A 17,884-nucleotide genomic window follows, 5' to 3' on the forward strand; every position below is an offset into this window, starting at 1 on the left:
AGGGTGCACCATCTCACTTAATTTGCTAAACAACCCTACTGTAATTAGCACTACCATTAGAAGGCATTACCGAGTTAATACTTAAGCATATATTCCCCAAATACAACACAGATCTAGAGCAAGGTCCAGCAACTTACATACATACATACATACGTAAGTACATTGTACACACAAGACCCAGTGACTGGCTCAACATAAGCGTGCAAACAAAATCTACATAACATTTTGGGCTTATACAAAAGAGTAACCATGACTTTGTTTTAAAGCCCCTTTTAAAGACCAAAAACCTCATCACAAAACTAAAGGGATTTCCCTCCTCTTCCTCCTCCTCCCTCCCTCCCCCCCAGACATCACAACTGCGGTTGAGAGAAGCGATCACTTAATGAAGAACAATGCCAAATATAGTTTGAATGAGGTGTTCTCTTCATGTCCTGGAAAATTAATTTTTTAAACAGCGTAATGAATTTACACAGGAAAGAAACCACCCTTTAAACATAACATTCTGGCAGAGACGCAGTACTTTGTTAAAGCAAGCTTGTTTCCTATAGAAGATTAACTTTATATGCCCCTTTACATTTTAACTGTCTATTCCCACATACGTGCATACCATTCGCGGCTACAGTGGTATCTGAAGATTAAAAATTTGTTAACCATATTCTAAACAACGCAGTAAAGCCGGATATACTTTGCTGGTAAAATAATCTAGTGAAAACCAAACCAGGTCTAGGCTTCTATCGTACTTTTCTTCTTGCTTTCTGCAGTTTTCCCTCTTCCCCTCTCTCACACAAACACTCTCTCTCTCTCTCTCTCTCTCTCTCTTCCTCCTCCTGTGTCTCCCTCTTTCTCACACACTCTCCTTTTCCTATATGAAAAGGAAGGTTGATTTGCTATGGGTATGATCTGTTGTATGGCTCCCCCCATGTGGAGTTGAAGCAGTCCTGATTACATACTCTGCATATCACAGGCTTTATTCGCTCGCTCGCTCTCTCTCTCTCTGTGCTCTCCTCTCCCTCTCCCCTCTCCCTTGTATGTGTCTCTGTTGTAGGACTGGCTATGGCCACCACTACTTCCGGGTTCCGTCATTTCATTCTCCCGCCGATCAGCGCTGCAAAACTGAGCCTCTTCTATAAGCCAGCCAGCAGCCAACCTGCCAACACTTACTGACACTCACTCATCTCAGAGAGAGAGAGAGAGAGAGAGACAAAATACCTACCAGGAAAAGAGAGAGAGAGAGAGAGAGAGAGAGAGAGAGAGAGAGAGAGAGAGAGAGAGAGAAAGGGGGAAGTCCAGGTTTTGCAAACTATTCAATTTTTCTTCGCATCTTTCCCCACCCCCCTTCCTAGTACTTTTTTTAAAAAAAAACCCCAATAGCGATCCTAAAAGGCAAAACCCAAACGCGGAGTTACTGGAAGAAGAAACCGGGGTTAAAAAGATTCCTCCTCTCTTCTTCATCATCATCAACCATCATTCATTCACTACCTTGACATTCCCTGGCTTTGATTGACAGCTGGAGTGGCAAAAAGCCATGAGACACGACAGTTTGGTTACATGTGGGTTGCTGACGGGCCGATCGTAACCTTCAGTTTGGGGGCTTGACAAATTTTTTTTTTTTTTTTTTTTTTTGCTTAGAGAAAGAAAACAGGAAAAAGAGAGAGAGAAAGAGAAAAAGGAAAGAGAGTGAGAGAGAGAAAAAAGAAGAAATACACAACCATCGTGGTTCTTGGCTGATTATTTTTTATTATTGTTATTATTGTTGTTGTTATTATTATTATTTACCCAGACTGGAGAATAGGCGAAGTCTATAAGTGGGTTGCCAAAAAAAGGAATCTTCTTCACTGTAAATCACTTTCTTTTCTGGACTGGGATATTAAATATACGACACATCCAGGAGTTTATTGGAGCGCAGACTGATGGCGCAAAGGGTAGGTTTAAATCTCCAACACTTACCTATATATAAATCCTCTCTTAAGAGGGGCCTGTCCGATTTGCTCTCCTCTGTTGCTGATGATGATGGCGGCCAGTATTAAAAAATAGCAGCAAAAATTATTCACCAGCTTTGTGTGTGTGTGTGTGCGCGCGTCTCTCTCTCTCTCTCTCGCTCTCTCTGTGTGTGTGTGTCTCTGCAATTGTTCCACGCTTTTTTCCTCTCCAGCTTTTCCCCCAGCAGTGCGATTTCCCTGCTACTCTAGCTGCTCAGTAGCACGGCTTTCGCAGGGGAAGGCTTGCTGCCGCCGCTGCCGCTGCTCTGCCGTTGCTCGTGCTGCGTAGGATATCTATACATATATCTATACCCTCATATATTGCTGCTTGTTTTGTCTCTGGCTCTGACAACGACAAAGGGAATTGCTACTAAATAATGTTTCTGGTAACTTTCAGATTATTTTCCCCCCCTCCCCCCATGCACCCTACCTTCTCCTCCCTGCTTCCCAGTGTTTAGTTCTTTCTTTCTTTCTTTATTTGCTTTTGATTCTGTTTATTCATTTATTTCTGCTCTTTGCTTTCTAATTCAGAGTAACTCGAGTTTCTCCCTCATTTCCTTCCTTTTCATCCCAGTTTCCTTGTTAGGGTTTCGTCTTCCTTGATTGAAGTAGACCTCCTCCACCCCCCCCCCACCCCCCAGTACCTCTTCACCTCCTCACACGGCCCCCCGCCTTCCCCAGCCCTTGCTAGCCTCTGCTCTTTATTTTATTTTATTTCATTTTGTATAACTCTCCCTCCGTTGTGGCTATTCCTGTTTGGTTTTGCTGTGTTGTGGTCTGTCTGGGTGCTTTACTCTCTTCTGACTTTTGTTGTTGTTTGTTTTTTTTGTTTTGTTTTGTTTTTTTCCCTTCCTCCTCCTCCTTCTTCTTTTTCTCCTTCTCTTTCTCTCTCTCTCTCTCTCTCTCTCTCTCTCTCTCCTGGCCCATTTTTTGACAGTACGATGAGCTGCCCCATTACGGCGGGATGGACGGAGTAGGGGTGCCGGCTTCCATGTACGGAGACCCTCACGCTCCCCGGCCGATCCCCCCGGTTCACCACCTGAACCATGGGCCGCCGCTACACGCCAGCCAGCACTATGGAGCCCACGCCCCGCACCCCAATGTCATGCCGGCCAGCATGGGATCGGCTGTCAACGACGCCTTGAAGCGGGACAAGGATGCGATCTACGGGTAGGTACATGCAGGGTAACCCGAGCGCCATAGCCCGGCTTGCGGCGTGTGTTTTTTGGACCTGGGGAAGGAGGCAGAGGAGAAGAAGGATGGGAGAGGGCTCCCATCAGTGGGCACCGGGCTGGCGAGGTTGAAGGGGTAAGTAACTCTGTCTAAAGTCTGCTTTGGAGAAAAAGACTTGGGAGACACGGCTAGTGAGGGTTTTAGGAGAGTCACAGACACAAATCACCGCTCTGTAGGGAGACCTGTAGTGTGGCTTATTATTAATTATTATTATTGTTATTTATTGGAAGTAATAATAATTAATAATAAATAATTTGTAGTCTGATGACATCGGAGGGACATAAAGTACCGATAGGAAATGTGCACCAGAAAATACACCCCTATACGTGAAAGTTATTTTTTCTTTTTCTTTTTTCTCTCGAGAGGCACAAGTTAGGAGCTGAGACAGAGGGGGGTGGATACCACGGCACTGGATTATAGCTGAAGCAGTGTTGTTCTGGTTGATCAAGATGCCATAATAACACTCCTCTAGCACTGTAAATAAAGAGGTATTCAAATCGCGGAAGACAGAGTAATAATAGAGGGGCTCACTTCTGGCAGTCAACTCTTCTTTGAAATGGAAAAAAACTGGAGGCAGTGAGTAGAGCTTCCCTTCTTTAGAAAGAAAAAAAATTAAAAAACCCAAACCAAAACAACAAAACCCCTGTACCAATGCAATGCTTTGAGGGAAGGACACAGGTTCCTTTCAGGGCAGTAAATTACCCCAAAAGAAGAGCTAGTAACCTCTAGGACACAAGGAGGGCCTCCGATCAGCGCTACAAAGGGGGAAAAGAGGCAAACACACCCTTACTACTTAACACAGAGATATTTTTTTCATGATTACTCCAATTATGGGAAAATATTTCTAGAAGTGCTTCTCCCTCCCCCTCTCCAGCTCAGTTATCTAGACAGCTGGTATTTTACTTGGGTGTGCTTTCTAAGCCAGGAAACTTCACCACCTTTTTGCTAGCAGTCTCCTTTAAAAAATAATAAAGAAAAACCCCAACTACGAAGAAGTGCAAACAGTTCGCGTTACCGTGTTTCTCATTTTAGGGTCTAGCTTGGGGGTAGGGATGGGATTGTCCTGGTTTCATATTATTTAAAGCTGTGGCTAAAAGTGTAAGATTCGCAGCTGAGCTGCTGTAGTGGGTGCATGCGTTTGTTTTGTTCGGTGTTCAGGTTATTTTTGTCTCTGGTTTGTGGGATTTGAACAGTGGATGCGGTTTGGGATTTGACATTTTTAAAATATTTTTTTGAAGTTTTCATTTGTATTTGCCCGGTTTGAAGGCGTAGTTGAGGGCTGCAGGGTGTAATGTGTGTGTGTGTGTGTGTGTGTGTGTGTACTTGTTGATTAGAGCTCTTCTTTCTTGCCTCTCTCCCCCCCCCTCTTTCTTTGTGTGTCACTGCCCGGTAGGCACCCGTTGTTCCCCCTGTTAGCGCTGGTCTTTGAGAAGTGCGAGCTGGCGACCTGCACTCCCCGGGAGCCTGGTGTGGCCGGCGGGGATGTCTGCTCCTCGGACTCTTTCAACGAGGACATCGCGGTCTTCGCTAAACAGGTCCAGCACTTTTTCACAGCCCTCCGACCCTGCTTCTCCCCCTACACCCTCCCCCCCCAAAGCACCTATTACCGCACTTTCAGAGAGAGAGGCTCTCATCTTTTGATTCCACACTAGAACTGGGGATTAGGGCGTGGAGTGGAAAATGTGTTCTGCCACCGATCCACACTGGCCTCATCAGAAAAGAGTCGGTTCCAGACTGTTGAAACTAGTTCACCCAACTGCTCGCTCCCCCAAACCCTCATCCCCATCAACCCAATCCCCGTGATCGAGTTGTTAGCCAGACACACTCACCCAGATAAAGACAAGAGATCAAAAAGGAGAGGGCTCTGAAAGGACAGAGGCACCGGGCTGGCTGCAGTTTAGACTCTTTTTCACATAAATCGTTATTTCACTGAGCATTTTAATATTGTAATCTGGCCTGGGCGTATTTCGACTCGCTAGCTTGTCACATGTTTTTCCTTCAAGTTATTCGCGTACCGGGCTTTGAACAGGGGCTGTAATTTACACTGATTTGCCTTCTTCTCGCAGGTCCGCGCTGAAAAGCCACTTTTTTCTTCTAACCCAGAGTTGGACAATTTGGTAAGGCTTCCACATTTGCCTTCCCCCCACCCCTTTACTATAGTTTGTGATATTCATAACAAGCACCTTTCTAAAACATGAAGGGATCATTGTAAGTGAGGAGGCTGGAGGCGGCCGAAAGTTACAGGTTCAGCCATCCAGGGGTTAGGACCAGGGAGGGGGAAAGCAGAAAGATTTAAAAACTACATCCCAGAGGCTTCAAAGAGGCTTCACTTTTAAAGTGAACCAGGGCAAACTGCATTGCAAAGCTGTGTTTAAAGCCGCGGGAAGCGACAGTGAAGGAAATAACTGCTTAAGAAGAGCGAGCTGGAGATTTCTAGCGCAATTCTTTTGCTAATGCGGATGATTTCAATAGTAAAAGTGCCTAAATCCACTTGTAAAGAAGATGCCAAAAGATGCATCTTGAGCGTTTCCCCTTTTTTCTTTCTTTTGAGGTGTGTGTGTTTGTGAGTGTGTTTGGTTGGTTGTTGTGCGGACCCTCAGAAATAAGTGCTTGGGGAGAGGGATTTCTCTAGATCCCAGTGAGACACTAATCACCGCTCTTAAAATAAATATGATAAAAATCGAGTGCTTAGGGTTAAAGTTGATCAAAATTGCTCAAGCGTGACCAGTGAGCTAAAAACCTGGCTAATGAGTGTGCGCCCTGACAAGCTCCCTCTCTGCCCATTGGGGCCCGCAGCTCTGCACAGACCCCAATGCGTCCTTCTCGCAAATAACTCCTCGCTCAAAACTTTCTTGCAGATGATCCAAGCAATACAAGTACTAAGGTTTCATCTTTTGGAATTAGAAAAGGTAAGACCAAGGGAACTGGGGACTGTGACTCCCACTCTCATTATCTCCCTCCCCCCCCCCCCTTGATTTGTTGTAGACACTTATAAACATTGCCAAAGGATACAGGGGAAACGCAGTGTGATATTGTAACCTGGGCCGTACGAACATGTGACACTCGACAAACACGCTGAGTCCAACCCGGCATTTCTTTTTAATTGTAATTCAAATCGGATCCTTTAAAAAAAATAGTTTAACCCCTTTACATTCACCCTACTCTTTCCTTAACTGGATGCGATTTCGCCGAGTCAGAATATTATTTTCAATATTAAATAACCCCTGCTCTAATCCAGATCCCATCGCCATATTAACCTCAGCCAGCCTTAAATATTATGATTAAGCAGGAGGTGACGGGGGTAACTGTGCCTTGAGATGAGACTAGGATCTTTTCAGAGCATAGGCGCACTTATTTACTTTTACAAGTCCTGGAAATACATCCATCTCTGCCCCACTTCAAACAGATCCCATCACAAGCTACCAGCTGTACCTGGCTGGATTGGGTATACTCCAGCTATATTGCCTAGGTCCAGTTTCCAGTGTTTTGATGTTATCACCAAATCCGATTTTCCTCTATAGACTAGACTGAGCCCAGTCTCTCTTCTCTTTCTCTCTAACTTGTTGCTGCGGCCAGTCTCTAGAGAATAATATGTGCTGCAACAATTTCTCTATTGTTTCCTTGCCTTCAACTATTATGCCCCTTAATTAGAGTTACTCGTGGAATAGATCACAGAGTTTCTCTTGCTACCAAAAAAAAAAAAAAAAAAAAGCTGCAATCCGATATTTTGCCTTCCTTTTTTTTTTTTTCCAGGTCCACGAGTTGTGCGATAACTTTTGCCATAGGTACATTAGTTGTTTAAAAGGAAAAATGCCAATCGATCTAGTTATTGACGAAAGGGATGGCAGCTCCAAATCTGACCATGAAGAACTCTCAGGATCTTCCACAAATTTAGCCGACCATGTAAGTCCTCTTGATCCCTTTATGGTATTTTTAAAGACTCTAACCTGCTTAGGAGTCCCCTTTTTTTAGCCTGCGTAAGTCTCTCTCTGCCCCCTCCCCCATTTCCCTAAGAGTTTTAAAGTTCTTCTTATGGTCGATTTCTCCCCCCCCCCCGACAATCTGTAGCACAGGGAGTTTGCTTATGATTTAAGTTTCCTGATCTGGGAGACTTGCAGCGCTAGCAAATTGTCTGTTTGATGTGGTGATCGGTGCTTTTTCTGCTTTGCCAACCCTGTAATCAATGCAGCAATGCCAGAAAACAGAGTCGAGAAAGTTACGGGGAAAGTTTGGTGATCCCCCCCCCCCCTTGTGCAGATGACAAGTGCTGAGAGTTATTGGCAGTTTTACATTGCATTAAGAAAAGGGTTAACACATTGGAGTTTCCAATGCTTTTGCTTTATAACAACTTATTGTCAGAAGAATATGGACTTATTGCCAAGTGCCCGAAGCATCTTCATAATAAAAGACAGTAACCTTGATGAACCAATTATTAACAAAGTATTACAGAAAGCTGGAGAGAATTATGATTGAGTAATCGTAGGTTAGCGGTTGATTTTAACACTTTAGTAGTTGGTGAGTTATTGTTACGTGTGTAGGACTAAACGTTGGTGCTCATGGTAAGAAGAGTGGCTTTACTTCTCTGGCTTGTGTTTTGGTGCAGATCTTGTGATGCTTTAGAATGTGTGTATAGAAATAAATAGACATTTACGGGGGGGGGGGGAATGAAAGAAAAGATTGCAGCTGGTAGCGGAGGAAAGGGAAGGAAATAGCTATGGTTAAAAAGAGTGGGTGTGAAAAAGAGTGTGTATTTATAGGAATGCATCCCTGGGGAGAAAAGGGTTTACACAGTTTTAGGTTCAATTGAACTCATAATCTAAATGATACATCTAATATTTTAGCCCTTGAAATATTCATTTAACACCCGGTGTGTCTTAACCATACTCTGCACAGGCGCCTAGCTGTCTTTTCTTGTGTGGTAAGAAAAGAAGATTTAAATTAATAGAGAATCAGGTTTCTATGAGCTTCTTTTTACATTTAAAATATGTTGTCTGCATATTTAATAATGTATTTGATCTGTATTGAAATTTATGGTAAGAAATAAAATAATTTGCTGAGTGCTTAAAGTTCCAGGACACTGAAAGTGGTTTCTGTATTCCAGGCTTTAGCTTTCAATTCTTCATTTGTATTTGGTAAACCTTGAGGGGCTATATTCTTATGATAGTATGCATTTTCGACTTATTATTTTCAAATAAAAATGTATGCAGCAGTTACTGAAAGTTTCTCTGCTTATCAGTTATCTCATCTGTAGATAATAGAGTCTATGAGGCATGACAGTAGTTTTAAAATATCTGTTTTATGGGATTTTCAACCCTAAATTTGTATGCACAAGCATTAAGGTACTTGCAGAAAAGAAATTTAAATGAGTGGCAACCTGAAAGATATAGGCTCATTCTGTATAATTCAGAGCAAGACAAAAAAAATCTACATGTTTTTTTCCAGTACAGTTTCTTTACAAGAGTGTGTTTCAAGTGGAAGTGTAGAAATGGGGCACGCTGATGTTTATATTGAAGAGATTAGATAAACTAGCCTGTTTAGGGTTCTGGCAGATGGCGAATACTCAAGCCAATTTGCAGTGCTCTATTATAATATTTAAATTCAGATACAATGATAGGACAAGGTTGGAAGGGGTTAGCGTTTTGATAATTTGATAACTATTATCTTCACTAAGAAGAATCTCCTGTTGTTTTTGTGGCCCAAAAAACAAACTCAAGTAAATATGACAACCCATTTATCTTGTACCCTTTAGGGTTTACCACTTCATTGGGTATTATAATTTAAAGCCTTTTATTTCCTAGAGATTTGAGCTATAACATTTTTTACTTTAGCCCCCTGCTATTTGTTTTGAAAGGAAGCAATAATTTGTGCAACCAGAACACCAACTGGGAAATGAAGAGTTGTATCATAGTTACATTTTATTCATGCGTTTTGGGAAATGTGTCTCCTTATTGGATTTTTTTTTAATGTTAGCTTGTTTTCCCACCAAAACTTTGGAACTCTTCAATATATATATGCACTCTTCACTGGGCTACATTAAGGAATGTATATACTGTGCTGTTCTATATTAAGGAATAATACACTTCTACTTCTAAAGAAGGAAAACCTTTTCAAATTGTCAGTAGGCAAATACCAGAATAAAAATTGAACTGTTCTTTTGTGAGCATCTACCTAAGAAATGGAATAGTTCAAACATGCAAATTTGTCCAATTTTACTCTCCAGGTTATTTTTTCATTTGGTTTGATATGCATATTTAATATATAGCCCCAGGCTAGATCTCATTTGGTGAAAATTGGTGCAGGGGTGTTGATGATCCCCTTCAGAAGGATGGAGACAGCATGTTGTTTCCTCTGTTTTATCTGTTGGCCCACTGTTCTGATCCAGGGATCTTCCCCCTGGTTTTATTTGCACATGAAATACGAGAAGCATTTCAACTGATTGGCTATGAATAATGACAGCTAAAAAGAAGTGTAGTTTAATTTGTTGTGTGCCAAGGTTTCTCTTGTGGAGGTGACAGTTTGTGACAGCTGTTTGACACCCCCAAAATCCATACACCTCTCTTCTTATTAAGTGGTATCAAGCTACATTGTGTGTGTGTTTTATGTGTATGTGTAGGGTGGTGGTGGCAGCAGTATATTAGTTATATTATTACTCAATATTATTCCTTTTGCCAGACTTGAAAATATAGCTGAAGGAAAGTAACTAAACGAAATATGAGTCTACCCAACATTTACAGTGTGACTTCTGAAAGTGGGATATTCAGATACTGTATATTTCCTTTCTAGAAGTCTACTGCTGTGATATTTATATAACTTAATTGGGGGTGGGGTGGGGGAGGAGAAATGGGAAAGAGGAGGAAATCATTGATCTCTGCAGAAGCAATACCTGTGCTGGAAAAGCAGGCAGTCTTATGCAGTCTTGTCATATGTGTTTGGTAATAAATGCACATATTGATTTTTATTTTAGTGCACTATTAACTGTTATGTAATACAGTGAGTGTAAGGGGAGCAGGGATTTTGTAAATCAAATCCTGTAGTGCTAGTCACTGAAAAGCTGCAACTTTTGTAATTATTCTGCTATGTTAGTAAATATAACAGCCCATAATTAGTGTTTGAAATTTTAACATCCTAATTTTTTGTTATTGCTCTGAGGTATTAAGTGTAGATGGAAAGAAGTTAATTACAGCCATGCTCTGCCTGCACCAGATCAGTTAAAGGGCTGTGGGGAGGGGGGGTATGGGGGGGGGAACCTGCCCAAACTGCAGTTCAAGTTGAATTTCCCAGCAATGAAAATGTATCATTGTTCAATATAAACATGTAGGGCCCAATCCTGCATTCCACATGCACTAAACTCCCATTGAGGTTGATTATAAATCTCTTCTTTAAAAAAAAAAAAAGAAAAAAAAACTGTCCCAGTTTGAAAACTCTATTGCTCGTGGTATTTGAAGAACCATAAACTTTTTCAAAGTCTATAACATTTCTCTGCTTTGCTTTATTTACATTTTCTTTTGTGCATAGCTTTGACTAATACCATACAATTCTTCCCTGAGTCCAGATCTGAGTTAGGGCCTGATGCTGCTCCCATTGAAGTTAATGGCAAACATCCTGCTGGCTTCAGTAGGAGCAGGAGCAGGGCCTCAGTCTGCTCAACATTTGTTTATATGCTGTAGGCAGTTGAAAATTGAGGTACTAATAAACTGATCTTTCATAAAATGTAATGAAAATAGGTAGAGAAAAACATAGGTATCTCTTTTTTAAAAAAGAATCTTTTCCAGATTAGAAATCTGATGCCCTAGATGTAACAGAGAAATAGTTGTTTGAATGTTAAAGCTTTCTGTTGTCAGATCAGGATACATTAACTCTCATTATTTTGTTTTTTTTTAACATCAAGTTGTTTTATAGTATTCAAATACTTCTTTTAGAAAGGTTAGTGCTGAGCAACCTAAAGGTGTTTTGCAAATCAGAAAATTTAAAAATGGGGTCTCATATGTCTGTCACAGGTTGTATATAGTCTTGCCTGTTGGTAAGATTTCATTGTCAGCTGAGCAGTGAGCAAATTAGTAAGGGCCTGATACTACATTCTCCATGCACTCCAAAATCCCATGGACTTCAGCAGGAGTTTTGTGTATACCAGGAATGCAGGATCAGACCCTAAAGGTGTCCTTCTGGTTTGTCAAATGTCAAAAGGGAATCTAGATAGTTATAGCAACGGTAATAAGGCAAGCGCTTTTATATAACCAAGTTTCTTAGTGTGTAGTTTAAGATTTGGAATGCTCTTTGTGATCTGCCACCATGTGTCATTGCGGGGGCTTCTAATACACTAAAGAATGTTGTATTTTTCTGGTTTTTGATTGCTTTTGCCTTTCCTAAGCATTTCAATACAAGTAAATTTAACTATTTTTATTTGATTAAACTTCACTGTGCTCCCCAAATCCGAGATGATAATGTATTTAATTATCTCACTGATGTTGGCATTTCCCCTTTGATTTAAGTGTTGTCTATCTGATACCAAGTTAGGTTGGAAAGTTATATTTACTCTTTTTTTTTCTCTTTTTTTGCATGATAGTAATTTAAAAGTAGTGGTATATCTCCAGAAGAAGTGTTGCTAGATAGAATTAAAAATCCTGAATGTTCAGGACTTGGTTCTATACAGACAGGTGGTTTACATGTTTGATTCAAAGTTAAACTGATGACTACAAAAGCACAAGAAGCCTATATATCATTTAAGAATGATGCCACTTTCTAGGACTGTCAACAGTTCTTCCTGAAACTTCACTCAAATGCAAAGTCAGTGGGGGTGAGAATATCAAGATTTTTTTTAAAAATAGCCATGTATAAAACTTGCACATATGTATAAATAAGCAAATTGCTCCTTTTCAGTAGACCAAAATTACTTGTGTTTTGTTTTACTTATGTAATGCTGATAGATAATGCAACACTGCTTTTAAGTCTAGTCAGTAATATATTAAAATACAGATCTGTGAGAAAGTAAGCCTCAGTAATACAGAGCCTTGACTTTACTGTAAATATATATATCAAGCCAAATTAGAGTTTTTCATGCCCCGTTTATTTATTGAAAGTTTCTTTATATATGTTTATTATTGCCATTCACTACATCAGTCTCTAAGACCTCATATCCTGAATTACATTATTATATCCTATATGGGTGTATATGAGGTTTTTGTCTGGCTCAGTATATTGTGTTTTAATATATCAGGGCATGCAGGGCCAAATTCTTGTTGTCTTAATCACATTAGTAGTTCCATTGATCTCAAAGGTGCTGCTTGTGGGAGTACAGTGAGCAGGACTTGGCTCATAGTCTCTGGAAAACAGTGCCATCGTGACACTTGTTAAGATCAGTTGCAAAGATGATTTACAAGACGTTGAGTAAAATTAATTTTAAGTTATCTTAATTGTGAATCAGATGTGCAAATCTTTTATTTGCACACCATGGTTGTGTAGTTTCCACAGTTTTATTTGATAAGCAAAATACAAGGGCCCAATCCTGTATTTATTGTCCATCTAAAACTTCAGTTAAAGTCTGTGGGTGGAATCCTGCTGACTGTACTCACAAGAGTATCATTTGAATTCAATTGGCCTGATTTTGATTTTACTTACACCATCATAAATCAGGAGTAACTTCACTGTGGTTAATTGAGTTATACCACCATAAAACCAGTGTGAGATCACAATCAGCTCCAGTGGGACTGCTTGTCAGACTTTGTCCAGTGAAAGTTTTGAGTGCACAAGGAATGCACAATCCTCTGGCACTACATTTGCATTTACATAGCTGTCTTGCAAGAGTTAATCTACCAACCTTTGCACCATAACAAGACAAGTGACCAGCACTGTGTCATATTAACAAACAGATGCTGCATGCAATCCTGATTGAATAAATGATTGTTCTGTAGCAAATGTGCTTTGGAATATCTCTCCTTAAGAAATACTGTTCTAGTTAAAAATGTGTACAGTTTCCACCAGCTTTGCAGCATTGACAAAAGAGTAACACATCAGATTTGCTTCATATACCCAGAGACTCTTGTCCTTTCCATGCTCTTTTCTAGATTTAGCAAAATTCAATGATGGTGCTAAATCAATTTTTTTTTAACTTTCAAGGGAGAAAACACTGGCAAAATTGTGTTTTCTAGGGAAGGCTGTGTGTGTAAATGAGAAAGAGTGGATAGCAGCAGAGTGATCTCCTGTGGCCCTGCTAGTACAAGCTTTCCCCATATTGTCTCCTGCTTTTATATTAATTACAACTTGCATTATCAGCTGCGAGTCTGTAGCCCGGCAAATAGAAAATACTGCCCCTGGAGACCTAGCTTCTTGTATCTATTTTCCATCTCCTTCTATTGTGCTCCACTCAGTATTCACTGCTTTTCTCCTGGTAACACTGCTCTTTAACACAATTAGGTAAGAGCAAGAAGAGCACCATATTTGACTCCCAATTATTAAAACTACTGGGAATAGATACATGTGCCCGGTCTGCCTTCTATGGTGCACTGCAGTAGTTTAGTTCATGATTAAATACATGTGTTATAGTGTATGTGTGTATACATATATATAAAATCAGCAAATGCATTTTAATCACACCACTCTCCTAGGATTATTTGATCTTCCTCTGCAAAGCACATCTTTAAAACTAACGTTATTCACAAATTGATAAGAAGCCCCGTTAACAGTTTATATAGCAATTCTATCTATCTATAACTCTTTTTAGAGCTGTTTCAGAGTAGCAGCCGTGTTAGTCTGTATTCGCAAAAAGAAAAGGAGTACTTGTGGCACCTTAGAGACTAACCAATTTATTTGAGCATGAGCTTTCATGAGCTGCAGCTCACTTCATCGGATTTACGAAAGCTTATGCTCAAATAAATTTGTTAGTCTCTAAGGTGCCACAAGTCCTCCTTTTCTTTTTAGAGCAACACTGTGGGCCTGATCCAAAGCCCAACGAAGTCAATGGAAAAACTGCCATTAACTTCAGTGGGCTTTTGGGGGCGGCTCTCTATATGCATAATACATTGTATTGATTAGTTCCATCAGAGTAATTCTCTTAAAATGTATATTTGGGTACCACTTTTGCTTCAGCATTCGTAAAATTACTGCAAATGACTGGGAATGTGGTCAGGAAGTTTTTCTTGAGGGATGCAAAGTTGGAACCTGTCTAGGAAAAAGTCAGAAGTTGGATTACACATACACACACAGATATCTTAATCCAAAGAAAAATAGTGGTGCCTCATGATCCACCCTTATGGTTACTGATCACATTTTTCATAATACAAAAGAGTAGTTAATTTCCCCGTGCTTAACATATTCTTAGTATTCTATGATTGCAACTTGTAAATAACCACTTTATTATTTTTATCTCTCCATAAAATGCTGCCAAATTCTTTTCCTCAAGAAGCCCGTGTCATAAGGAATACACTGAGTTCCAAATCAATACAGTCTGTCTTTCTAAAACTTGATCCACAAACTGAGGTCAAGCACAACTTGGACTGGTATAGACAGATAGGGTTTTCAGCTGCGGGAAGTCCGATTCAGTGATGCCTTCCACCTCATTACATTTTCGGAACAGAAGACAGGTCCAGCTTTTTAATACCGTATGATAGGTTTTGGATGATATTTGCCTTAAAACATAACTGAGGTGTTACTGTTTAATTATTGTAATTTTCATATGTATGGTAAGGAGCTTTAACAGCAACCAGCTTGAGAGAGCCTGCAGTGCATAAAATTAACATAACTTGCTGTGTTCTCTGAAAAGTTTAGCCTAGGTGAACATGTTGCAATTATTATATTCTAAAAGAAGGTTCCAGCCTGATGTTGTTGGAGGGCTAAACTCATGCCATGCTATTGTTTCTTTCCTTTTTCATGTATTTCTTCTAGCTCTTTATCTGATTACCATCCGGCAAACAGCTGACGCTAAGAGGCTGCAGAGGGCTGAAGAGCTCCTGTCTGCTGTTTGCCTTCAGCTTGAAGCTATTTGAGTGGCTTCCTAACTCAGAGATAAAAAGAGGAGCTCATAGGCACAACTCTTGTTTTAATCCAGGCTGCAAAGAAACTTGCTCAGTCTTTGCATTTTATTTCTGTCTGAACTCCCCCCCCCCAACTTTATTTTCATTCATAGTCTATTTTTTAATAACATCTAAGCTGCTTCAACTCTTTAGACTTTTCATCTTTCTTTTTGTTTTCATTTTCACCTGACTTTGCGACATGATGGTAACATACTTTTTATTATGGTTTTTGGGGTGGCGATAATTAGCTTTTGGTGGATTTAGTTGCTACAACCATCTCAACAAACGTATAATACTACTGTGTAATCAGTAATTTTTGAGAGTCTTTGTTGCAGTTCTATATTAGAGAAAGTATGTGAGTTAGTTCAAGAGAGTTTGTATCCTAAATCCTGTCAGCCGTGCTGATGGGTTATGGCTGTTGTGGATCCTGGGACAAATCCTGCCTGATTTTCTTATTCGTGTTGTCCAATTGATTTGAGTGGGTCAAAAGGCAAGCAGGATTTGGCTCCCTATTAGTTTTTAATTACTTAGGGGTCTGATCCAAAGCCTGTTGAAGTCAATGGAAGTCATTTAATTGACTACAGTGGGCTTTGAATCAGGCCCGTAAAGTTTGGTTGGGTTTGGAGAAAAATATTATCTGGCTGTTCCACTATATATTGCTGTAATGCATGTGGTAGCAATCAGTTTTGGGAGATTACCTAGACAGGGTTCATTGTATATACAGGGCCTGATTCTGATCACACGTACACTGGTTTTACTCAGGGTAAATCCACTGATTTTATTTGATTTACTTCTGATTTACACTGGTGTCAGTGAGGTGGGAATCAGGCTGTATATGCATCAGCATACATCATTCACAGTTCTCGGTATTAGCTGGTGTTGTAGTAGCTTAGGGTGTTCATTATTTTCTCAACCAAGATTTTTTATTTTTCAAAACTTTTCTTGTCTGAAAGTGTTACGGTGCGCTTAATCTAAGTTGTCACATACAGGTGACAAGTAATGCAGGTCCAGCCCCAAGTCTGATCTGTTTCATGTGTTCTTACTCTCCTTTTTTGCCAGAGGAAATTCCATCTCTTGCCTGCCTTCATGTGGTGCTGATAAAGCTCTTCCTGTACAGTAGAATTCCTGTTTTCCTTTAAGCAACAGCAGGGTATTGGGAATGATCAGGAAAGGGGAGGAGGACCAGGAGGAGACTACACTCAACAAAGTAGCACTGAACTGTAACTTTCAGTTTTCCTCACTTATCCTTTTAAATAGGAGTTCTTCACTCCAGGAAAACCAATACTCAATAAATTAAAAGCTATCATGAGTTATGTGACTGAAGTACAGTAGTAGAAGTCTTACTTAGCCAAGTATTGTCAAATTTCATATGTCTGTCTTTTACATTCTTTTTTATTGTATTTTATGTGTATTAATGTAGAAAGAATTACATAAAAATCACCATATATATTATTTTATATAATCACCTGGTGATTATGCTTGACAGTTCTTGTAAGTGAACTGTTAAAGAGCGATACATCTAGAAAGTCTTTAAAAATGTGTCATATTGAAGAAAAAAATTCTTTACTAGTGTATAATGTATTTCAGAGGGAGCTTATTTTTCCCATAGCTCTGCGTTTGCTTGAAGTATTTCCAACTTTCAAACTGGTGGAGGAGAGCGGGGTGTGACGGTGTGCTCCCCTCCCATCCACTTTTTATTTTTCTTTTTAAAATACTTAAAAAAAAATCCCCCTCACCTAACCAGATGTGGCAAAAATGGGAGAAAATGTGGCACTACACCCACTCCAGTTTGAGCTTCAAGTATTAGAGAAAAAAACACGTCAACTCATCTGCAAATAGTTCATCAGGAAATACTAAAACTTTTGGCAGAAGTGTTTTACTGCTCTACTTTTAAAACAATTAATCCCAGATAGCTGTTGGAAGAGTAAAAATCGGTCCTTTATTTTACCAAATAAATCTTTGTATGTCCTCCGCTTCTAACTGCTGAAGACATATTACATTGTACAAACAGTATCAGTATTTGGCACGTTTCACAAATGCTAATGTGTATACTTTCCCTCCCTCCCCCTCTGTTTTCTTTCTGTTCCTCATTTGCTATTGGAATGGGAACTGTGGAAAAAATTCCTTGGCATTCTGACACCAGAACCCTTCATCTTGGAGAGACCACGATGATGCAACCTCAACGCATTCAGCAGGCACACCGGGGCCCTCCAGTGGGGGCCATGCTTCCCAGAGTGGAGACAACAGCAGTGAGCAAGGTAAAAGGTCAAACTTTTTCCCTGTGCAAAGTAGGCATGACTAAAATAACTTTGGCTTTTTTATGATATCAGTACATCTGCCTTAGTGTAAACATGGAGTGGCAGGCTTGCAATGTAATCAGCGGTAACTTAGGGAGACACTATTTCCTTTTCTTAACCTACTTAGCTGCATTTTATTATTATTTCAAAGCGAAATATCTAATCTTCAAACAAGCTTTGTAATAACAATTGATTAGTTCTGCCAATTCCTTTACAAATTTGGTTATCTGCAGTTTATTTTTGAGTGGTGTAAGTAAATAAAATGACAGACATACTCTCCAGCTGTGATGCAGTAGTTTGTACTGGCCTGTAAACAGAGAATTTAACGTGTAATATTAGCTATAAAAGGACTCCTATAGCAAGCCGTAAA

At 40.0% G+C, this 17,884-nt stretch overlaps 1 protein-coding gene across 3 annotated transcripts in view; it reads left to right on the top strand.

Annotated features, from left to right (window-relative positions):
* Nucleotides 1-1,146: 1,146 nt before the first annotated feature.
* MEIS2 (Meis homeobox 2) overlaps nt 1,147-17,884 on the top strand; it is a 187,089-nt gene continuing 170,351 nt past the window's right edge. For 2 of the 3 annotated variants that reach the window (XM_073348868.2, XM_073348866.2), the window contains exons 1-7: nt 1,147-1,922; nt 2,917-3,149; nt 4,606-4,747; nt 5,279-5,329; nt 6,071-6,121; nt 6,966-7,115; nt 17,361-17,475. In XM_073348868.2, coding sequence (XP_073204969.1) covers nt 1,911-1,922; nt 2,917-3,149; nt 4,606-4,747; nt 5,279-5,329; nt 6,071-6,121; nt 6,966-7,115; nt 17,361-17,475 — 754 coding nt within the window. In that variant the 5' untranslated portion in view covers nt 1,147-1,910. Of the gene's footprint in view, nt 1,923-1,960; nt 2,366-2,916; nt 3,150-4,605; nt 4,748-5,278; nt 5,330-6,070; nt 6,122-6,965; nt 7,116-17,360; nt 17,476-17,884 lie in introns of those variants that run through there. The other variant, XM_073348867.1, reaches the window with a different exon arrangement.

This window comes from Lepidochelys kempii, chromosome 6 (genome assembly GCF_965140285.1).
Source record: "Lepidochelys kempii isolate rLepKem1 chromosome 6, rLepKem1.hap1, whole genome shotgun sequence".
NCBI lineage: Eukaryota > Metazoa > Chordata > Testudines > Cheloniidae > Lepidochelys > Lepidochelys kempii.